The sequence below is a fragment of the Phoxinus phoxinus genome, assembly GCF_949152265.1.
Source record: "Phoxinus phoxinus genome assembly, chromosome: 18".
Classification (NCBI taxonomy): domain Eukaryota; kingdom Metazoa; phylum Chordata; class Actinopteri; order Cypriniformes; family Leuciscidae; genus Phoxinus; species Phoxinus phoxinus.
The window spans coordinates 1,686,472-1,711,251 of record NC_136893.1 but is presented as its reverse complement, the minus strand read 5'-3'; the positions used below and the strand labels follow the sequence as shown (position 1 = coordinate 1,711,251).

General features: G+C 36.3%; 1 protein-coding gene across 2 annotated transcripts in view; it reads left to right on the top strand.

Annotated features, from left to right (window-relative positions):
- The window catches only part of calcrl2 (calcitonin receptor-like 2), a 28,563-nt gene extending 7,275 nt beyond the window's left edge, over positions 1 to 21,288 (top strand). For both annotated transcript variants that reach the window (XM_079589551.1, XM_079589552.1), the window contains exons 3-13: positions 631 to 796; positions 2,976 to 3,083; positions 4,390 to 4,502; positions 4,586 to 4,677; positions 8,106 to 8,229; positions 10,864 to 11,023; positions 12,669 to 12,729; positions 13,069 to 13,132; positions 14,696 to 14,914; positions 17,764 to 17,805; positions 19,162 to 21,288. In XM_079589551.1, coding sequence (XP_079445677.1) covers positions 631 to 796; positions 2,976 to 3,083; positions 4,390 to 4,502; positions 4,586 to 4,677; positions 8,106 to 8,229; positions 10,864 to 11,023; positions 12,669 to 12,729; positions 13,069 to 13,132; positions 14,696 to 14,914; positions 17,764 to 17,805; positions 19,162 to 19,401 — 1,389 coding nt within the window. In that variant the 3' untranslated portion in view covers positions 19,402 to 21,288. The remainder of the gene's footprint in view (positions 1 to 630; positions 797 to 2,975; positions 3,084 to 4,389; positions 4,503 to 4,585; positions 4,678 to 8,105; positions 8,230 to 10,863; positions 11,024 to 12,668; positions 12,730 to 13,068; positions 13,133 to 14,695; positions 14,915 to 17,763; positions 17,806 to 19,161) is intronic.
- Positions 21,289 to 24,780: the final 3,492 nt, after the last annotated feature.

Sequence of the window (24,780 nt, the reverse complement as noted above, 5' to 3'; positions counted from 1 at the left end):
GTTTTTCATGAATATGCACGTATGCTCCGCCCATTGGACGAGTTTTTTATGAATATGCACGTATGCTCCGCCCATTGGACGAGTTTTTCATGAATATGCACGTATGCTCCGCCCATTGGGAGAGTTTTTCATGAATATGCACGTATGCTCTGCCAATTGGAAGAGTTTTTAATGAATATGCACGTATGCTCCGCCCATTGGAAGAGTTTTTTATGAATATGCACGTATGCTCCGCCCATTTGAAGAGTTTTTCATGAATATGCACATGCTTTTGAAGCTCCGCCTTCTTCTTGAAAGGGGGCGGGGAGCATCAGCTCATTTGCATTTAAAGGGACGCACAAAATCGTTTTTACTACAAGTTACCGCAGCAAATAAACATGAATGTACATCAGAAGGAATGTTGAAAGATTCAGAACAACTTCCTGAAATGATCATGTCATGTAATCCATCAATTATCGTTTCAACTGATTGACGTCAATAAAACAACTTGATAACGATATAACGTCACATTTACCTCAGGAGAGTTATCTGATGTTCAGAGTTCATTAGTTAGCTATAAATACACTAGAGAGAAGCTTATTCCTGTTTAATGTGATATTATGTCTGATATTCCTGTTTATACGAGCACAGGTGTGTCAGTGTGAGGATGTGCTCGTGGCAGCGAGGATGTCAGTAGACGAGATGAACGATATCCCAGAATCCCCAGCGGATCTGAGCGTGACCCGTGAGCAGATCCTCTCCGCACAGTTTGAGTGTTACCTCAAAATAATGTACGAGCCTCCGCGACGAGATCCAGGTGAGCGTCGATCCGACACACGTCATAAATCAAGGACGGTCATAAAAGACAATTTGCTAAATAATTTAAAGTTATCCAAGTTAAAATGGATAGAATTAAAGTCCCCCTGTGGTGAAAATCCAGCTTTTAATGTTGTTTATGTGTGTATGTGGTGTTATTAATCTGCTTTAACCCTTTAAGTGTCACGCCCCTTTTTTTGAATATACATGAAAATGCACTTTCCGAACTTAAATGCTTGTAACTCAAGAATGCTTTGGAATATGGATGTAAGATTGGTCTTGTTTTAAAGAAGAAAATTAGCAGATTTTCAATAAAGTTAAATAAATTAAGAAAGTGTAACAGAAAAAAAGTTATAGAAGTTTGAGTTTAGGAAAATATAAAAATAAAAAATTTAATTATTCATATTTTATATAAAATATATTTTTTCAAAACCCTGGTGACTCTAAAACTGCACAAAAATCAAAGCCAAAAATCTGAACAAGTTGTGTTTTAAATTTTAGGTTGATATCTCAAAAAATGAGCTTTCAGTAAGATTTTGTTTGGGCGCAGTACCACACTTTTTCACTAGTTGACATTACTGCCCATATAAGGGCGCCTCCATTTCCATATGTGTTTTTTCTTAATTTCTAAAACATTTTCAGACCTTTTTTTCTAAAATAATTGAACAAATGCTATCTTTTGAACTCTTGGCATGAAAACAAACTGAGGTTTCTACCATTTTTTTCATAATTTTTCATATTCATCACTATTTCAAAATAAAGGACTGAACACCTTAGGAGTATGAAAATATTATTGTTGCAAATTGATAAATTACAGCTCCTCTGTAATTTATTTTGAAAATCAGTCACCAAATATGAAAACTAGAGATTGTAAGCTTTCAAATGATATATAGTTTGTCAATATTAGTTTAGGTTTAGTATAGGATATTACTATTTTAAATATATAATGAATTTGGGCCCACCGGTGGGCCGGTGACACTTAAGGAGTTAACACACACCATGTGTAAGTTCATAAGTGGACAGCATTGCTGAGTATTTTCTGCTTAAAACTGCAGTGAACCAAAGACAGTCTCAAAAACACGGTTTGAAATCGCTGGTGTTTCTGACGTCACACACTACCTTGTAACCAATCAGATCAACGTGTGATCGTCCACCAGTGGATCTCTGAGTGAGTGAGTGGAGGCGGGGCTCATTTGCATATTCATAGAACCGCGCATACTAAATGAGGCAAGGGTGTCGAGTTACATTCAAGATATTTTAAGACATGAAGAAGGAAAACACGTTTATATATGAAATTTTGGTATTCAAAGATGAGTTTTAATGGATAAAATGATTGACTACAGGGAGACTTTAAGGAATCAGTATAAAAGGTGAGCATGGCAGATCAATATTAATCATTAACATTTTCTGAAGAACTAAAGATGAAGAAGCCATGCAAATCTTAAATAGCAACATCTAACAAGCACTGAGATCATTCTAGATTCATTTCACAGTCAAATACTACATTAATACATGTGGTATTAAAGCTCAGTCGAAATGATAATGTATTAATTTGATCTTATCGAGGGAAGTTGATGAAGGCTTAATGAACATGAATAAATGGAACTGGCTTGTAGCTCTAAATGACCCTGGATCACAAACCCAGTCTGGAGCCGCACGGGTATATCTGTGTGTGTGTGTGTGTGTGTGTGTGTGTGTGTGACCCTCGACCACTAACACCAGTCTGGAGTCACACGGGTATATCTGTGGCAATAGCAACTATACACTGTATGGGTCAAAATGATCCATTTTTCTTTTATGCCAAAAATCATGAGGATATTAAGATCATGTTCCATGAAGATATTTAGTAAATGTCCTACCGTAAATATATAAAACATGTATTTTTGTGAGTGAATGCAGCACAATCGTGAACATAAATGCACAACTTTAAAGGAGATTTTCTCAATGTTTACATTTTTTTGCTCCTCAGATTCCAGATTTTCAATAGTTGTGTCTCGACCAAATATTGTCCTATCCTAACAAACCACACATCAGTGGAGAGATTATTTATTCAGCTTTCAGATGATCTATACATCTCAATTTCATAAAATTGACCCATGTGACTGGTTTTGTGGTCCAGGGTCTCATATGAATGTCTGTTGTTGTGTAAAGTGTATGTATGTGTGTGTCGCCCCCTGCAGGCCCGTACTGCAACCGCACATGGGACGGGTGGCTCTGTTGGGGAGACTCCGCCCCCGGCACCGCCTTCCAGCAGTGCCCCTCCTACTTCCCCGATTTTGAACCATCTGGTGAGATGGTGACGGATTTTCACTCACAATAATGCAAAAAATCTTTATTTATTTTATTTTAATTCATATATTTGTTGAACATTAACAGAAAGGCATTAATAACTGTAAGTTTTACAAGCTTACATTCAATCATCACATTACAAGCAGAAGAGACTCTTTATCACACAAATACATTTTACATTACAGTTCAAAAGTTTGTGGTCTGTAAGATTTTTTTTACAGTTTTTTTAAGTCTCTTGTGCTCACCGAGGCTGCGTTTATTTGATAAAAAATACAGAAAAAAATTATGAAATATTATTAGAATGTAAAAATTTCTATGTGAATATAAAGTGTAATTCCTGTGATCAAAGCTGCATTTATCATCATTACTCCAGTCTTCAGTGTCACATGATCCTCCAGAAATCAATGTAATATGATGATCTGATGCTCAAGAATCATTATCAGTGTTAAAAACAGTTCATATTTTGGTGAAATCCATGATACATTATGATTTTCAAGATTCTTTCATGAATAGAAACAGAATTTATTTGAAATAGAATCTTTTGCAACATTATAAATGTCTTTACTTTTCATAATGCAATAATGCTGGGTTCCAAAAGTCCATGTTTAAAATCTGAAATTTTAATTTAGTTATTTTTTTTGTAATTTAAATCTGTAAAAATTTAATTTAGAATTAAAAAAAAAAAACTTTTGGGAGATTTTTTAATATAAATTTGACAATTTGTCAAAACTGCGGCTCGAATTTAAGTGGCACAATAAGATTTATTTATTTTTTTTACTTCGCTGATATGGAGTTTCTTTCTTGTCTTTTTAATTGAGAGCAAAACTAATTATATTGTAATTAAAAAGATTTCAAATGCTTTTCACGGCAGTTTTAATTCCAAAAATAAAGTTATTTTGATTGTAATGGAAATTATTGTGTTGGGAAAAGTTGCTTTGGGAAAAGTAATGCATTACAATATTGCGTTTCTCCAAGAAAAAGTTACTAGTTTGCATTACTTAGTAACTTAAAAACTTTTTAAACTTTTTTCTATTTTTTTAAATTAAAAAAAGTTCAATTTTCTTGCAAATGTAAAGTTCCTTTCACACTAAAAGTAAAGTGAATAAACCTCCGGCTGAAGGAAATGCAGATGTATTCAACATGGGGACCGGAGAGCTGTCAGTCAAAGTAACTTCCTTTACTTAATTACTGAAGAAGAAATTCAGATATTTTCTTGTAAATTTAAAAGCAATGCATTACTTTAAAAGACTAATTTGATTAAGTAACTCGTGATGTATTTTCACATTTCACCTTTTGTTCATTCAGAAATAGTGACCAAAGTGTGTGACTCAGACGGGCATTGGTTTCGTCACCCAGAAAGCAACCGACTCTGGTCCAATTACACTCAGTGCTCCGCTTACACGAAGCAGAAGCTCAAGGTTAAGCTTCAGTTGAAATATTAAATCATTATTTCATAATCCTGTCTGTCTAATAACAGCTGTGTGTCTGGTTTGTCCTGCAGCTTACGCTTGTGTGTTACTATCTGGCTATCGTGGGAAACGTCCTCTCCATCATATCGCTCATCATTTCCATATGCATCTTCTCCTACTTCAAGTACGTTAGAACAACAAACACAAACAAGACTAAATTCCCAGCTTGCAAAAATATACTCTACGAACATTTTGTTAATGTTCCCAAGACGTTATTACTCTGAACGTCCAGGTTTAAAATGTGCCAAAAAAGTTTTTCTTGGTTATACGAACATTAAGGGAACATTGCATTTCATCATTTTTCAAACATTATTGGAATGTTACTTTTGAATGTCATATGACATATAAAAGATCTTTGTAGCGTTAAAACATCCTGCAAGTTTCAGAGATTAAAACGTCCTCATTATAAACAAAGCATTTGTTTAATCAATCTCCAAAAACAGGTCGTTTTGAGATTCCGGGATCTGTGACATCATACATTTGCATATGCCCGCCTCCAGAGCAAGACATCGACCAATAGTTACACGTCATCGCACCATAGGCTCCATCCACATAACTCATAGGCTCCGCCCACTGCATTCATAGTCCCCGCCCACATAACTCATAGACCCGCCCACATAACTCATAGACTCCGCCCACATATCACATAGGCTCCGCCCACATAACTCACAGGCTCCGCCCACATAACTCATAGGCCCCCCACATAACTCATAGACCCCGTCCACATAACTCATAGGCTCCGCCCACATAACTCATAGACCCCCCACATAACTCATATAGACCCCCCACATAACTCATAGGCCCCCCACATAACTCATAGGCCCCCCACATAACTCATAGGCCCCCCACATAACTCATAGGCCCCCCACATAACTCATAGACCCCGTCCACATAACTCATAGACCCCCCACATAACTCATAGACCCCCCACATAACTCATAGGCCCCCCACATAACTCATAGACCCCCCACATAACTCATATAGACCCCCCACATAACTCATAGACCCCGTCCACATAACTCATAGACCCCCCACATAACTCATAGGCCCCCCACATAACTCATAGACCCCCCACATAACTCATAGACCCCGTCCACATAACTCATAGACCCCCCACATAACTCATAGGCCCCCCACATAACTCATAGACCCCCCACATAACTCATATAGACCCCCCACATAACTCATAGGCCCCCCACATAACTCATAGACCCCGTCCACATAACTCATAGACCCCCCACATAACTCATAGACCCCCCACATAACTCATAGGCCCCCCACATAACTCATAGACCCCCCACATAACTCATATAGACCCCCCACATAACTCATAGACCCCGTCCACATAACTCATAGACCCCCCACATAACTCATAGGCCCCCCACATAACTCATAGGCCCCCCACATAACTCATATAGACCCCCCACATAACTCATAGACCCCCCCACATAACTCATATAGACCCCCCACATAACTCATAGGCCCCCCACATAACTCATAGGCCCCCCACATAACTCATAGGCCCCCCCACATAACTCATAGACCCCCCACATAACTCATAGGCCCCCCACATAACTCATAGACCCCGTCCACATAACTCATAGACCCCCCACATAACTCATAGGCCCCCCACATAACTCATAGGCCCCCCACATAACTCATAGACCCCCCACATAACTCATAGGCTCCGCCCACATAACTCATAGACCCCCCACATAACTCATAGACCCCGCCCACATAACTCATAGGCCCCCCACATAACTCATAGACCCCCCACATAACTCATAGACCCCCCCACATAACTCATATAGACCCCCCACATAACTCATAGGCCCCCCACATAACTCATATAGACCCCCCACATAACTCATAGACCCCCCCACATAACTCATATAGACCCCCCACATAACTCATAGGCCCCCCACATAACTCATAGGCCCCCCACATAACTCATAGACCCCGTCCACATAACTCATAGACCCCCCACATAACTCATAGGCCCCCCACATAACTCATAGACCCCCCACATAACTCATAGACCCCGCCCACATAACTCATAGGCCCCCCACATAACTCATAGACCCCGTCCACATAACTCATAGGCTCCGCCCACATAACTCATAGGCCCCCCACATAACTCATAGGCCCCCCACATAACTCATAGACCCCGTCCACATAACTCATAGGCCCCCCACATAACTCATAGACCCCGCCCACATAACTCATAGGCCCCCCACATAACTCATAGACCCCGTCCACATAACTCATAGGCTCCGCCCACATAACTCATAGGCTCCGCCCACATAACTCATAGACCCCCCACATAACTCATAGACCCCCCACATAACTCATAGGCCCCCCACATAACTCATAGACCCCGTCCACATAACTCATAGGCTCCGCCCACATAACTCATAGACCCCCCACATAACTCATAGGCTCCGCCCACATAACTCATAGACCCCCCACATAACTCATAGGCTCCGCCCACATAACTCATAGACCCCCCACATAACTCATAGGCCCCCCACATAACTCATAGACCCCGTCCACATAACTCATAGGCTCCGCCCACATAACTCATAGACCCCCCACATAACTCATAGACCCCCCACATAACTCATAGGCCCCCCACATAACTCATAGACCCCGCCCACATAACTCATAGGCTCCGCCCATACAACCCATAGGCTCCGCCCACTGGCGTTCAGTCTCTGAAATGAAAGAGTGTTTGTCCAGTTTAAACCGCTGGTCTGAGTTTCTGTAGAGACTTCAGAAGATCCCAGCGTCAGAAACAAGCGGAGGGTTTATTTTAATGGCGTCCCGGATCGCGTCGCAGGATTATATGTTTGTTCGGAGCGTTTGACTGAGACTCAGTGTAATGGAGAGTTCACAGAGAAACTTCTGTTGACAGATGAAGCAGAGACTGTATTAATCTGACAGAATCTGCATCACAAACCCTCAGGACATCATTCATAATGCCTCGTCTGTACATGGATCATGTTTTTAATAGCAAGTGATACGGTTTCCTATGCAGTGACGTTAGCCAATCATAACAGTGGGCGTTTACTGACACGCCTTAAAGGAGCCGCGCATTAAAAACTGATCATTTCAGACAGTATGAAGTTCGTAAAATAGCATTTTTCTGCATATATTAGGTTTTTTTGTGCATAAAATGTTATTAACACTATAAGTGAAAATCAAGGAACATATTTAAATAGGCTAAATAAAAAGAAAACATGTCATGACCCCTTTCTGTATGTTTAAAACGGCTTTATACCTCACCTACTGTATAAGGAACAAGTGCTTGGTGTGTGTGTGTGTGTGTGTGCAGGTGTTTGAGCTGTCAGTGTATCACTCTTTGCTTGGTGTGTGTGTGTGTGTGTGTGCAGGTGTTTGAGCTGTCAGCGTATCACTCTTTGCTTGGTGTGTGTGTGTGTGTGTGTGCAGGTGTTTGAGCTGTCAGCGTATCACTCTTTGCTTGTGTGTGTGTGTGCAGGTGTTTGAGCTGTCAGCGTATCACTCTTTGCTTGTGTGTGTGTGTGTGTGCAGGTGTTTGAGCTGTCAGCGTATCACTCTTCATAAAAACATGTTCACATCCTTCATCCTGAACTCCTTCGCCATCATCGGCTGGTTCTACTTCGTCATCGGCGAACAGCAGACCGGAACAGACTCTGTAAGTCCACATACAGTATATGTACAGTATATGACAGTATTCATATGAGTGTTATGAACTGAACTTGATTGTTGCTCTTTTTTTACTGTCACTTGTCACTTCAATTTTACTGTGAAACGGGTTTTCAAAATGGATTTAGTTAAAGTTAGTGTGCACTTAAAATACTATATATATTAATATATATATATATTTATATATACAATAGTGGCTAAAAGTAATGTCCGGTCTAGGAAAATTTACATCTTCACCCTTTATCCATATATTATTAAAGTGTATTTTAGATTTTGTAATATTGTGTATATTGTGTAGTTGTGCTTGGAGTTGAGTGTTTTATTTGTGATAATAACGCAATAAAACATGCCAAATTGTGCAACATAATATTTGGCCAGGCTGTCATACAAAGAAATTATATGCCAAACAGGAGAACCATCGAAATATTAATAACTGATTATGTTTATTGATTATGTAGTCAATGTGAGCTTTTTTCTGTTGTTTTTTTGTTTTTGTTTGCATTATATTTTTGTCATATAAACCTTAACCAAGTTTAGTGTTCTCCTTTCTTATCTAAAATATTTCCCTCATATTTTGATTTAATGTAACTTTTAGGGTCATTCAATATTAATACAATGTTTTATAATAATTTCAGAGGAAAAACATTACAAATGCAATTTAGGCTATCAAAGTTAATGTGTGCACTTTAAAATATTAATACAAATTTTAATTTAAAAACTGCCTAGTTCATATTTTATAATCATTTCAATGGTTTAATAATAATTTGTTCAGTTATGTAATATATGAGACCCTGGATCCCAAACCCAGTCTGGAGCCGCACGGGTATATCTGTGGCAATAGCAACTATACACTGTATGGGTCAAAATTATCCATTTTTCTTTTATGCCAAAAATCATGAGGATATTAAAGGAGAACTCCGGTCAATTTTAACATTGAGCTCAATTTTTAGTAAATTTGGAGTGCTGTTAATACAGAGAACAACGACAAAAATCGGTGTTGCCTACACCGTGTTATCCTATTTTTAAAATGTACACCCTATTGACTTGAATGGGGCAAGTTTTAAACTTAACCAGTTCTTAGTCTTATCATCCTTGATGTGTCATTACAAGTGCCCAGCCATGTTAAGTGATTCCTTCAGAGTGAACACGAGTGAATCTGACTGCAGTAGATGTGAAAGATATGAATAAAAATGATGTTATATCAGCCAGCGCACAGACCTGTATTTAGTTCCTGTTTTCGGTCGAAGTCCAAAGTAGTCGATTGTCGAGTTCACGCGCATAGGTTTAGTTACTATGATCACGCGCGTGAACTCGACAATCGACTACTTTGGACTTCCACCGAAAACAGGAACTAAATACAGGTCTGTGCGCTGGCTGAATTAACATCATTTTTATTCATATCTATCACATCTCCTGCAGTCAGATTCACTCGTGTTCACTCTTAAGGAATCATTCAACATGGCTGGGCACTTGTATGACACATCAAAGATGTTAAGAGGATAAAAGCAGGTTTAAAACTTGCCCCATTCAAGTCAATAGGGTGCAAATTTTAAAAATAGGATAACACAGTGTAGGCAACACCGATTTTTGTCGTTGTTTTCTGTATTGACAGCACTCCAAATTTACTAAAAATTGAGCTCAATGTTAAAATTGACCGGAGTTCTCCTTTAAGATCATGTTCCATGAAGATATTTAGTAAATGTCCTACCGTAAATATATAAAACATGTATTTTTGTGAGTGAATGCAGCACAATCGTGAACATAAATGCACAACTTTAAAGGAGATTTTCTCAATGTTTAAATTTTTTTGCTCCTCAGATTCCAGATTTTAAATAATAGTGTCTCGACCAAATATTGTCCTATCATAACAAACCACACATCAATGGAAAGATTATTTATTCAGCTTTCAGATTATGTTGTGGTTCAGGGTCGCATATATAAATATAAAAAAAAATATGTTACAAGACTTAGTGTTACAATTCCTGTCTCGTTTCCCGTGTCTTGTTTAAGGACTCTTATTTTGAAGTGTATTTTTGTTCCTGCTGTTTGACTTCCTTTGATTAGTTTCTCTTTTATTTGTTTCCATTGCTGCCATGTTTGTTCCCATAGTCTTGTTTGTTTCCAGTTAGTCTCCTTATTCTCCATGGCAACTCATTACCCTCACCTGTTCCTTGTTATCTTGTGTATTTAAACCCCAGTGTTTCCTGTGTTCTTCGTCTGGTGTTGTCTTTCTATAGATGTTAAGTTGGTGTGCTCAGTTCTGTTTTCTTGCATATTTTTTGGTAGTTTGGAGTTATTTGTATTTTGATTGAACTTTATTAAATCCTCTGTGTTCGGATCCATCTCTCCCTCGTCTCTGACTTCGCCGCATGACAGATAGATGGATAGATAGATAGATAGATAGATAGATAGATAGATAGATAGATGGATAGATGGATAGATGGATAGATGGATAGATAGATAGATAGATAGATAGATAGATAGATAGATAGATAGATAGATAGATAGATAGATAGATAGATAGATAGATAGATAGATAGATGTATTTTTTAGGAAAGTGCCTCTTACAAGGGTATTGGCACATTTAGGGATCCGTTGCCATTTTATGTGTGTGTGTGTTCAGTTTCAGATAGGCTGTAAGATCCTGGCGAGTCTCATTCACTACACCTCATGCTCCAATTTCTTCTGGATGTTGTGTGAGGGCATCTACCTGCACACGCTCGTCATCGTGGCCGTGTTTGTGGGCGAGCAGCAGCTGGGCTGGTACTACGTCCTCGGCTGGGGTACGTACTGAACACGAGCCTGGATCGCCCTCTACAAATCAACATCTATACATCTTTGACCTGTGTGTGTGTGTGTGTGTGTATATACATTTGTCACGAATTCCCCTATGTTTTGTGTGTTGTGTGTTCTAGGACTTTTATTTTGAAGTATAATTTCTGATTCTCTATTCACTTTCTGTAGTTTGTTCCTGTTTGCCTTTGTTTGTTCCCATAGTGATTAATCACCCTCACCTGTCCTGTGTTCGTCCCTTGTGTAAAAAGGAGATGCATTTCATAATAAAAGTCCTAGACACAGAACACACAAAGGACAGTAATCGTGATATATATATATATATATATATATATATATATATATATATATATATATATATATATATATAAACATATATATATATATTAGGGTTGTCAAGCGAATTAATCTAATTAATTACATGATGTGCCAGTAAATTAATCTAATTAATCGCACAACAATTTTGTTTAAACAGCACAACAACTGTTTATTTAACAGTTGAAATTATATTTTATAATTATATAATATTATTGTGTTAAAGGTGCAGTGTGTAAGTTATAGCAGCATCTAGTGGTGAGGTTGTGAATTGCACCCAACAGAAGTACAGTTGCCGACAGGAAGTGATGTCGTCGTCTGAGACAGCAGAGAGTAGCCAGTTAAGCAATGAGGTTTCTTTACAAAGATTAATTAAGAAATTATATTTACTTAATTATTCAGTAAAACGATGTTATAGCGAATATTATTGTCACTTGTTCATCATTGTGTCAGTGTTTTATTCGCTGACTTTAGCTCGCTTCTTATCACAAGGAACAACATAGTGACGAAACACGTTTGTCCGTTCAGGGCCACCGTAGAAACATGTCGATGTAAGCGGACCCGCGGTGTGTGTAGATAGAAAACACTCATTCTAATCTCATAAACACATAACGGTTCATTATGTAAGGTCTTTACACACCACTGAAAACATAGTTATGTATATGATATTGCATTTCTGTCAACAGATCCTCTTAAATATTACACAGTGCCCCTTTAAATCATAAAAGCATCAAATAGCCATAGAAAGAAATATTTGAATTGTTTTAACGTAGAATATATTACACATAAACCTTTAGGCTACAACGGCCATGATTTTTTTCATAAGCTGCATCTGAATTGGTATTTAGATCAAAACTGTTTGGTTTCTAACATTCCTCAAAATATTTTATTTTATGTTCCGCAAAAGACAGAAAGTCATACAGGTTCGAGATGACACGAGAGTGAGTAAATGTAAATAAACAGAATAACAAATTTTGGGCAAACTATACCCCCAAATATTTTTTTTTAATGTCACATTTTTTTAAATGTTAAACTAAAACTTCCAGTGGCGGTAAATGTCTAAATGAGTAAGTCATTGAATCATTCATTCATTGATTCGATTCACTTATTGTTCACAGAATAATAATTAATGAATATATTGTTATCTAGACTTTGTTAAATAACTTCCAGCTTTTGTTTTCATCATGATCTATTGTGCAAGAAATGAAAGATTGATCACACAATGATGACTGTAGATTTTCTCAATGCAAATATAACATTATAAATCTAGAGGACGACGTTCGACAAACGACTCGTTTAAAGAAAGCGTTATTCCTACAGGTTTCCCAGTGATCCCGGCTGTCATGTACGCTGTGGCACGTCTGCTCTTCCTCGATGACAGGTAAACCTGAGATTTAACACTTAAAATTCACCAGCATAAAGATACACACACACACACACACACACACACACACACACACACACACATTAAATGTATATCTGTAAGGGAATCAAATTGATTGTATCCCGGACGAGCCCCCATAAATGTTAGATGTTCCTTATTATTTATTATGCTAATATTTGGTTACCAACACTCTTCAAAATAAATATCTTCTACAGAAGAAAGACATTCATACAGGTTAAGAACAACTTGAGGATGAGTGCTTGATGACAGAATTTACATTTTTGGGCAAACTAACCCTTTAAATGTTTAATCGCAGTGACATTGTGTGTTGGACAGGTGTTGGGTCATGAACACAAACCTGCTGTACATCACACACGGCCCGATATACGTCACACTGCTGGTGAGCTTCATCAACATCATCTCCTCTTCCTCAGCGTTTCTGTCTGCTTTTCCAGTACAAATATCGAAACTTTCTTAAATCAAGATACATTTACCTGGGAAGCAATCTACTTAAGATTTTAAGTCTTGATATCTGAAAAATTCATCAAGTTTACGCCTAAAACAAGAAAATAATTATGTGTGTGTGTGGGGGGGGGGGGATAACTCTTCTCACAAGATGTAAGATAAGTCTCTGATGTCCCCAGAGTTGGTATGTGAAGTTTTAGCTCAAAATACCCCACAGATATTTTTATATAGCATGTTAAAGTTGTCTTTTTGACGGTGAGCAAAAACGTATTGTTTTTGTGTTTGTCCCTTTAAATGCAAATGAGCTGCTGCTTCCGGCACAGGGTTGATCTGATTGGTTACAAGGTAGTGTGTGACGTCAGAAACACCAGCGATTTCAAACCGTGTTTTTGAGACTGTCTTTGGTTCACTGCAGTTTTAAGGAGAAAATACTCAGCAATGCTGAATAATTAATTAATGAATAATTAAGTGAGGCGTCTTCTTATAGGATAAGGACACGCAATCTCATGAATAATCATGAGGCACTGATGAGTCATCAATGTACTATGACAGCAGTTTCAATTAACAGTATAAATTTAATTATAAATTGAAAAGGTTCCATTAGATAATGTATTTCTAGTAGAATGACCTCTTATGTCAAATTTGATTTCTAAATTCACGACCCCTTTAAGTAAATATGACATTAATTCAAATAAGAAATATGACATCAGCTTACATCTTGAGTTTTAGCTAATTTTATAAAATATTTTGTTTTATTTTAAAATATTTAAACCATCTTGAGAAAACATCACATCTTGTGACTTCGACTCGATGAAGATTTTAAACCTGGAAGATGAAAAAAAAAAACTTAAAATAAACTATTTTCTCCTACAATTAAAACTCCTTTGATGTTTCTGACCCCACTGGCAGATATTTCTTCTTGTTTTAAGCATAAACTCTCTTCATTTTGATACATTCCTCAGTAAACAAGACCTAATATCTGAAGTCGTTTGGCTTTTCTAGGAAATATATCTTGATGTTTCCCTCTGGTGCTCTTCGGTCATTTTTGACCGAAAACTTTTACTTTTGTTTACTTTATCAGAATGGTACGAAACGTGGTAAAGGTTTTATAGCACGACTTGTTTAGATTTATGGCTTTGATTTTCTCAGTTTTAGAGTAAAACGTGTTTTTGAAAATATGTCATATAAAAATTTTAAATCTTATTTTTGCACATTTTTCAAAACAATAAACGTAAAATTCTGTAAAAAAAATTTTTTTTACTTCACTTTTTAAAACTTTTTCACTTCAGCAATAATCTGCAAGTGTCTTCTTTAACAAGAGATCAAACTTCAGTCTGTCGCTCTAGAGTTCAAGATTTACCACAGATTAAGTTGGAAATTAAATTTTCAGGTCTATGCTCAAAAACTGAATAAATGGATTATAAATACAGTGTTAATATAATTCAGTACCGTAAAATCCCCTAAAAATACAAAATATTAAATAAATGAAATCTCTCAGGTGAACCTGTTCTTCCTGCTGAACATCATGCGGGTGTTGATCACCAAACTGCGGGTCACACACCAGACGGAGAGCAGTGTGTACATGAAAGCGGTGCGCGCCACCATCATACTGGTCCCGCTACTGGGAGCGCAGTTCATAGTGGTGCCACTGCAGCCCAGCGGACGCTTCTCTCTGGCCGTCTACGAACTCTTCATGAACATCTTCGTGCATTTCCAGGTGACGTATACCTACACACTGCACAAAATGCTTTTCTTACTCAGTTTTTTGTCTTGTTTCCAGTTCAAATATCAAACATTGCTTAAATCAAGATGCATTTACTAGATGAGTCAAATTACATAAGATATTATGTCCTGTTTTCTGGGGGAATTCATCAAAATTAAGTGAGCAAAATGATCTGCCAATGGGGTCAGAAAAATAATGTTGTTTCTGTTTGAATTAAGACCCTATTAGCAGATAATTTTGCTTGTTTTAAAGGAACACTCCGACTTTTTGGGACTTTAGCCTATTCCCCTTATCCCCCAGAGTTAGATAAGTCCATACATACCTTTTTCATCTCCGTGCGTGCTATAAGTCTGTTTGACACACCCACCGCTAGCCTAGCTTAGCACAAAGACTGGATGTGAATGGCTCCAGCTAGCATACTAATCCAAATAAGTGACAAAATAACGCAAACATTTTCCTATTTACATGTTGTGATTTGTATAGTCACAGAGTGTGCAAAAAACAAAGTCACATGAGACACAGACATATTTTAACCGTATAAATACTGGGAACTATATTCTCTGAAGGCGAAGCACTGCTACTTGGGCGGAGTGATAACCGCAGCACCTGAGACGCGCCCCGTTGTTTCTTCTGTCAACAAAACCAACGTGACTACGTGACCTCTAGCTCCGCTCAAGTGTTACTGGGACGACAGAGCGCGTTCGAGGCAACAATACTAACATTACAGGGGATACATGGAGCCCGTAAACAACTGCAATAGTAGTTACCAGCCTATTCATATAATAGTGTCACTAACGTTACATTAGATCTAAGTTAGCTAATGGCACTGTTACAGTGACGTTAGGCTAAACATTAAAAAAATATAACGGAACACTTACCGCAGCCGCTCCACTTTGTCCTGTATGTGATATCGATGGGATGGCCGTATCCTTCAGCACACGTTTCATGGTCCTTGTGGCAAATTCCATTTTTTGAAAATAGTTGTCCTCAGTGAAATGTACCGAGCAAACCGGTCATCCGGTCAGCGTTTTTAGTTGGAATTCTATGAAACATCATGGTATTACCTGGTCTCCCCTGTTTATTGTCACAGTTCTATACAATACAGCGAAAATCCATGATTGTAAACTACGCTTTTACTATTTATAAATTGCTGACTCTGTTAACGTTACCCAAACTCTGAACGAACTCTCTGCTCCTCACCTCGGCGCGTCTCAGGTGCTGCGGTTATCACTCCGCCCAAGTAGCAGTGCTTCGCCTTCAGAGAATATAGTTCCCAGTATTTATACGGTTAAAATGTGTCTGTGTCTCATGTGACTTTGTTTTTTGTACACTCTGTGACTATACAAATCACAACATGTAAATAGGAAAATGTTTGCATTATTTTGTCACTTATTTGGATTAGTATGCTAGCTGCAACCATTTACATCCAGTCTTTGTGCTAAGCTAGGCTAGCGGTGGGTGCGTCAAACAGACTTATAGCACGCACGGAGATGAAAAAGGTATGTGTGGACTTATCTAACTCTGGGGGATACGGTGAATAGGCTAAAGTCCCAAAAAGTCGGAGTGTTCCTTTAAGAAAAAACTCACTTAATTTTGATGAATTCCCCCGGAAAACAGGACTTAATATCTTATAGCATTTTATTCATCTAGTAAATGCATCTTGATTTTGATTAAAAAAAACTAACATATTGTACCTTTAATCTTATTTAATATCAATTTCATCATTTACTAATACGTTATTAAAATCAAAGGTTGTATTTGTTAACATTAGTTAATGTTCTGTAAACTAACATGAACAAACAATGAACAGCTGTATTTTTATGAACTAATATTAACAAAGATTAATAAATACTGTAACTAATGTATTGCTCATTGTTAGTTCATGTTAGTTAATACATTAATGTTAACTAATGAACCTTATTGTAAAGTGTGACTAATTTAAAGAAATGCCGCTTCGAGTGTGTTTTTAATATCACGGCAGCACAAAACGGCCTTTTATTCCGTCTGAAGTCTATTATTAAACAGATAAATTTGAGACGTGTACAGCAGTGTTCTGTTAGTTTCATAGTAATGGGTTTTATCTCTTCGAGAAGGCTTATAACCGTGAGTTTCAAATGGGTTTTTCATAAACATCAATTGTGTATTTGTGTCTTATTGTCATATTGTTTTATGTTCTGGGGGTTTTTTTCAGCACAATGGTGAACCAACATTGTTTTTATTGTGCTTTATAAATAAATTGAGATTGAGATTATTATTTTTAAGTATTTTTATAGTTTTATAGTTCGTTTTTTTAGTCATTTTGTTGTGTGTTTTGTGTCATTTTTATTATTTTTTGATGTATGTCTTTTTCTCTTGTGAATCTCTTGTGTTTAGTACAAAAATAAGAAAAGTTGCTTTTGGTAGTAACTTTAATTTTTTTAATGTCAATTTTAGTTAAGGTTTATTTTGTTTTAAGTAGCTAAAATGTTTCTAATGCTGTTAGTTTTAGCAAACATTATAACCCTGTGTTATACTTGTCTTTTTTATTATTTTTGCATATAGTTTTATCATTTTTTTTATTTCGGTTTTCGTTTAGCACAAAAATGAGAATTTTAGATTTTGATAGTAACTTTAATTTTTTAAATGTCAATTTTAGATTTTGGTAGTAACTTTAATTTTTGAAATCACAATTTTTGATTTTGGTAGTAACTTTAATTTTTGAAATGACAATTTTTGATTTTGGTAGTAACTTTAATTTTTGAAATGTCAATTTTAGTTAAGGTTTATTTTGTTTTAAGTAGCTAAAGTGTTTGTAATGGTGTAAGTTTCAGTGGACATGAATAACTGTGTGTGTGTGTCTGCAGGGTTTCCTGGTGGCCGTGATCTTCTGCTTCTGTAATGGAGAGGTATGACCCTGTTTAAACTTCATTAATAACCTCGTTACTCTTTATTAAAGCACTTTAGATGAACATGAACTCCTGAGGGTTGGGGAACTATAAAAGAAAGTATTCAGTATGTAAATGGGGTGAATGTTCTGCATGCAATAACCTCGATGAACAAACAGCATTAGAGAAAGTGTGCAGTAATGACCAATAAACCCAATATCAACTGTGATTTTTAACTTTTTCTTTGTAATTATTTGATAAGAATCAAATAAAAATATGAGATTAAAAAGTCAAAATTGTGACATTAAAAAGAAAAATGATGACATAGTAAGTCATAATTATGAGATTGAAAATATGAGATAAAAAGGCAAGTAAGATAAAAAAATTGACATTATGAGATTGTAATATTTAAAATATTAGTAAAAATTATTACATTAAAATGCCAAATTATGACATACAAAATCGAAATGAGATTTAAAAATGTTTAATTATGAGAAGAAAAAATGAAATTATGAGATAAAAAATTTACTTTTAAGTCATAATTATGAGATTGAAAATATGAAGAAAAAAGGTAAATTAAGATTTTTAAAAAGTTGGCATTATGAGATTTAAATATTTAAAATATGAGATGGTCAAAATTATGACATACTAAATCGAAATTAGATTTTTGTTTTTTAATTATGAGAAGAAGAAAAAATTAAATTAGGACATTAAAAAAGACAAGATTATGACATAATAACTCATAATTGTGAGATGAAAAAGTGAAAATTACAGTATGATATAAAAATCCAAATTATGAGATTAATAAAATTTAATTATGAGATTAATAAAATGAAATAATGAGATTAAAAAATCTAAATTATTAGATTAAAAAGACAACATTATGGCATACAGTCAAAATTATTAGATTAAAATGTTTAATTATGAGATAAAAAAAGCAAATGATGAGATTAAAAAGGCAAAGTTATAAGACCAGTAAAAATTAATGACTTTCTTGATTTTAAATTTCAACTTTTTGTATTTTTATTTTATTTTGCTTTTTGACATGATTTTGTAATTTTGTGACTTTTTGTCATGATTTAGACTTTTTTTAATCTCATAATTGATTTTTTTTTATTTAGTTCACCAAAATTATGACTGTCGACTTTTCATCTCATAATTATGACTTAGTATCTCATTATTTCTACTCACTCAACATATATTTTCTCATTGTGTGTGTGTGTGTGTGTGTCTGTCTGTGTGCGTCTCTCTCTGTGTGTGTGTGTGTGTGTGTGTGTGTGTGTGTGTGTGTGCGTGCGTGTGTGTCTGTGTGTGTGTGTGTGTGTGTGTGTGTGTGTCTGTCTGTGTGCATCTGTGTGTGTGTGTGCGGTCCCGCAGGTGCAGTCGGCTCTCAGGCGTAAGTTCGCTCAGTATCGCGGTCAGTGGAGGCGAAGGCGTTTGGTGACCACAGACTCTCACTGTAACTATCACACCAACTCCTCCATCACCGAGACCAGCCGGGTCACCATCAGCCTCGAGCACGGCTCGTCCAACACACACTCACTCAACGGCCGGAGCAACGGCAATCCCTGCGAGCCCGAGATCAGCGGAGAAGTGCTCCAGTCGACTGAGATATGAGCGTCACCAAAAGATCTGTTCAGATTCCCTGAAGCCAAACACACACAACACAAGTTGTTTCTGAATGTTTTCGAAATGTTTTTTCTTTGTTATGCGAACGTTACCCTCATTCTTCCCTCGGGTCATTTTAACACGAAACTTTTTTTTTTATATATATATATAATTTTTATTTTATTTTATTGAGTGTTCATCAGAGTGGTCTAGGACTTTTGTCGCACTTGAACCATGAATACACAAAAAACTTTGGGATCCTTCCCTCACGGGTCATTTTAACCCATTTAGGAATGAATATAATGTGAGGAATGCTTCAGTACACATAGAAAAACCTAAAAATGCTCTAAATTCAAACTAAAAATGCTAAAACTTTACCCAAAAAATATTTTATAATGTCTACATGTGTATCTGAATGCACACTGAGGAGAACTGACTTTAGGACCCAGCGGAACAGCTCATTTACTCCTATAAGGCCATCTAGAGTCATGAAATATCATCATTATTATTATTTTCCCACAAGAGGTCGGCAAATACTCCCGATGTGAGATATTTAGAGCTGAATTAAAAGGGTTATGCATGAAATTGTGAGTTATTTTGAATTTAAGTTGAAAGAATGTGAGGAATGTACTTAAATTACTATTTTTTTTATTATTATTTATTGATCAAATCTAGTAATTTAAAGGTAAATAAAAAAGAACAAAAAATCTCCCCCAAAAAATTTGCATTAATAATAAATAAAATATGATCAAAATGAAATGAAATAAGCTTTCTGAACACTTTTTATTTATTTATAATAACTTTAGGGTTTCGGGTCATTTTGACCCGCGAGGGAAAGATGTGTGTTAGAAAGTGCGAGGGAAGGATGATTAAGGGAACGTTCTGTTGGTAACGTCACGTTTGAATGTTCTCTGTGCAAACGATTTAAAGAACATTATTAAAGACCAAATAACTTTGAACGAACGTTCTATTAACGTTACTGGAAGAACGTTTGCTCAGAGCGATCCCTGTTGGTTGTTTATGCACTAATATCACATCACATTTTTACTTCTGTGATGTGACGTATGACTAGTGAAAGAGTTTTTCGTGTTTGTTATGGATTATTAATACATTTATTGGTATCACGTTGTATTTGTACATTTAAACACATCAGTCTGACTGTAAAGTTGCTTTTAGCGAGATTTATTCAGTCGAAACTGTTCACAGATTTATATTTCAATCTAAATGCGCATGTGTTAAAATGTAAAAACCAATGGATATTAAAAAAAGCGATTAGTTCACTTGTCTGCGTTCCGCTCCGTCTGTTGACTATGTGACCTAATTTTCGTCATCAGAACAGTGTGTGCACTACCTAGTGGACTTATCTTCTGATACTATAGCAAACTGTACCACTGTACAACATTTTTAGGGATCATAGGCTGCATCCAAAATCGCATACTTCCCTAATATATAGTAGGCGTAAAACAGCATTGGTGCATCCAGAATCGCATACTCTCTTTAGTAGGTACTTGTTTCGAATAAGTAATTAGGCTATTTCATGGCCGCAAAAAAAGTACTTTCTAGTACACCAGCGTCTGTCCCCGTTGGGGTGGTTGTGGCTTACGACTGTGCGCGAGGCGAAGTGGAATGCGTAAAACATATTGTTGTAAATAAGCTATTGTATAAGCACTTGTTTTCACTGAATGTGTCTGCTTTATGAGCCCTTTGAGAGGAGTTTTTATTATTCTGTGTTAAAGCCTGTAAGATGTCGTGTCACATTAGATTTTTGTGATTCTTGGAACATGCAAACAAAAACATTCCATTTGACTTGTGAACATTGGATTATTACTATTTGTGTTACAGTGAAACTCAATAAAAGTTCCACCCTGTTATTATTCTGTCTAATCTGTTATTATTATGTCCACCCTGTTATTATTTTGTCTATTCTTATTATTTTGTCCACTCTGTTATTCTGTCCACTCTTATTATTGTGTCCACCTTGTTATTATTCTGTCCACCCTGTTATTATTCTGTCCACCATGTTATTATTCGGTCCACCGTAATTATTCTGTCCACCCTGTTATGATTGTGTCCACCCTTATATTATTCTGTCCACCCTGTTATTATTCTGTCCACCGTAATTATTCTGTCCACTCTGTTATGATTCTGTCCACTCTGTTATGATTCTGTCCACTCTGTTATGACTCTGTCCACTCTGTTATGACTCTGTCCACTCTGTTATGACTCTGTCCACTCTGTTATGACTCTGTCCACTCTGTTATTAATCTGTCCACCCTGTTATTATTCTGTCCACCCTGTTATTATTCTGTCCACCCTGTTATTATTCTGTCCACCCTGTTATTATTCTGTCCACCCTTTTATTATTCTGTCCACCCTGTTATTATTCTGTCCACTCTGTTATTATTCTGTCCACCCTTTTATTATCCTGTCCACCCTTTTATTATTCTGTCCACCCTGTTATTATTCTGTCCACTCTGTTATTATTCTGTCCACCCTTTTATTATCCTGTCCACCCTGTTATTATTCTGTCCACCCTTTTATTATTCTGTCCACCCTGTTATTATTCTGTCCACTCTGTTATTATTCTGTCCACCCTTTTATTATCCTGTCCACCCTGTTATTATTCTGTCTACCGTTTTATTATTCTGTCCACCCTTTTATTATCCTGTCCACCCTGTTATTATTCTGTCCACCCTTTTATTATTCTGTCCACCCTGTTATTATTCTGTCCACTCTGTTATTATTCTGTCCACCCTTTTATTATCCTGTCCACCCTGTTATTATTCTGTCTACCCGTTTATTATTCTGTCCACCCTTTTATTATCCTGTCCACCCTGTTATTATTCTGTCCACCCTGTTATTATTCTGTCCACCCTTTTATTATTCTGTCCACTCTGTTATTATTCTGTCCACCCTGTTATTATCCTGTCCACCCTGTTATTATTCTGTCCACCCTGTTATTATTCTGTCCACCCTGTTATTATCCTGTCCACCCTGTTATTATTCTGTCCACCCTGTTATTATTCTGTCCACCCTGTTATTATTCTGTCCACTCTGTTATTATTCTGTCCACTCTTATGATTCTGTCCACTTTGTTATGATTCTGTCCACTCTGTTATGATTCTGTCCACTCTGTTATTATTCTGTCCACTCTTATGATTCTGTCCACTCTGTTATTATTCTGTCCACTCTTATGATTCTGTCCACTCTGTTATTATTCTGTCCACTCTGTTATTATTCTGTCCACTCTGTTATTATTTTGGCCACCCTGTTATGATTCTGTCCACTCTGTTATGATTCTGTCCACTCTTATTATTCTGTCCACTCTGTTATTATTCTGTCCACTCTGTTATGATTCTGTCCACTATGTTATGATTCTGTCCACTATGTTATGATTCTGTCCACTCTGTTATTATTCTGTCCACTATGTTATTATTCTTTCCACTCTGTTATGATTCTGTCCATTCTGTTATGATTCTGTCCACTCTGTTATGATTCTGTCCACTCTGTTATGATTCTGTCCATCCTGTTATGATTCTGTCCACCCTGTTATGATTCTGTCCACCCTGTTATGATTCTGTCCACCCTGTTATGATTCTGTCCACTCTGTTAAGCTTTTTTTTTACAATAATTAAAAAAAAAATCAGCAAAAGTCAAATTAAAAGTAATAATTCAGTGACAATGAAAATACATCTCAGTATCAATAATGCACTTTAAAAGTAAACAAAAACACATTTTAGACATTTGTATCTGAAACGATAAATTAAAAAATGTAAACAAATCATACACAATATTTATATTTTCTGATAATGCATTAACTGATATGCCCTTAAAAGGGACAAAGATAATGTACACAGTGCCCATAAATTACAATCATAAGTATTTGAAACTGTTGTTAATTTTTCCCTAACCAGGTGGACATTTTTGATCTTCCCTTTCTTTTCTTTTTTAAAATAAATGGTTGCATGTATTTACCAGAGCTTGACCAAAACCATTTTTTACAATGTTTTACTTTTACTTCACTCTATCATGACTACACAAAAATAACTTTTGTTTTATTTTCTACATTTTATGATGGCCATAAGGCGCTGAATACCAGGAATGACCCACTAACTAACGATAAAGCCTCTGCTCTTCTGCACATTTTCTCCTCACTCTAGGGTTCCTGAGGAAGATACACGGATCCTTGTACATAAATAGAAGCACAGTTTTCATTTATTTATTTGAATAGCATTTCAGGATACTGAGTCATGTACACAAAAATGTATTGTTCATATGAATGAAGAATGAGTCACACTGCTTTCCTGATACACTTGCTCACACACACACAAATCCTGTTCGTATTCTTCTCTGCATTTCTCCTTTGCTCAAGCTCGTTTCCTTTCTAATAAACCTGGCTTTGTATAACTACTGCAAATAGTTTTGTCTCTGACGAATTGCTTATGCTCTTATTGTAACTCGCTTTGGATAATGCGTCTGTAAATGTAAACATTCTCAATCCGTGAAGGACATCCATGCTCATCAATGAGTAACCTTGGTCTTTATGATAGTGCACAACGAGTCGCACACACGTTTGACGTTTCACTATATGACGTAGCATACAGTGTTTTCAATAACTTGCTTTCATAACTTTCTTGATCAAGGACAGCGGAGTTCATTTTCAAATGTGGGAGGAGTAAGATTTCAACCTACAACCTTTTGGTTCTGTCCATGTCTTTAACCACTCCGTCTCCAAATATGATCCTTTTTTTTATTTTTTATTTTATAATTTTCGCGTTATTAAGCACATTTTTATTTTCCTATTTTATCCTCATTCTTTGATTCGTCTGAAAAGGACGAGGTCCCACCGAGATTTGAACTCGGATCGCTGGATTCAAAGTCCAGAGTGCTAACCATTACACCATGGGACCGGCGAAAACTAAAAAAAAAAGTGTTGTTAAAAGTATTATATTATATACAAATTATATATAAAAGTATTTTATATTAAAAGTGTACGTCTACACTTTTAATAAGGAACGTAACATTACAGCAGCTGTTTTGGCAAATATAATCTGTCAATCAAATTAGCCTACGACTTGCCGGTTATTTTCTCATCGTAAGTGCTTCGGATAAATACATTATACAAAATTATAATGATAATAATATATAACAGAATTTTAATTTTGGGGTGAACTGTCCCTTTAAGGGAAGATTATTTATTTCCAAACATTATTTTAAACGTTAGGCTACTTTTGAACATTCTTATTTGACGAACGTCCAACTAAAATTAGAATTATTATTTTTTTTAACATGTTTTCTCTGACGTTTTGAGAACGTTATTAAAGACCAAATCACTTTGCTCGAGCGTTCTGTATAACGTTTGAGAGAATCTCGCCAGAACAGTTTCTG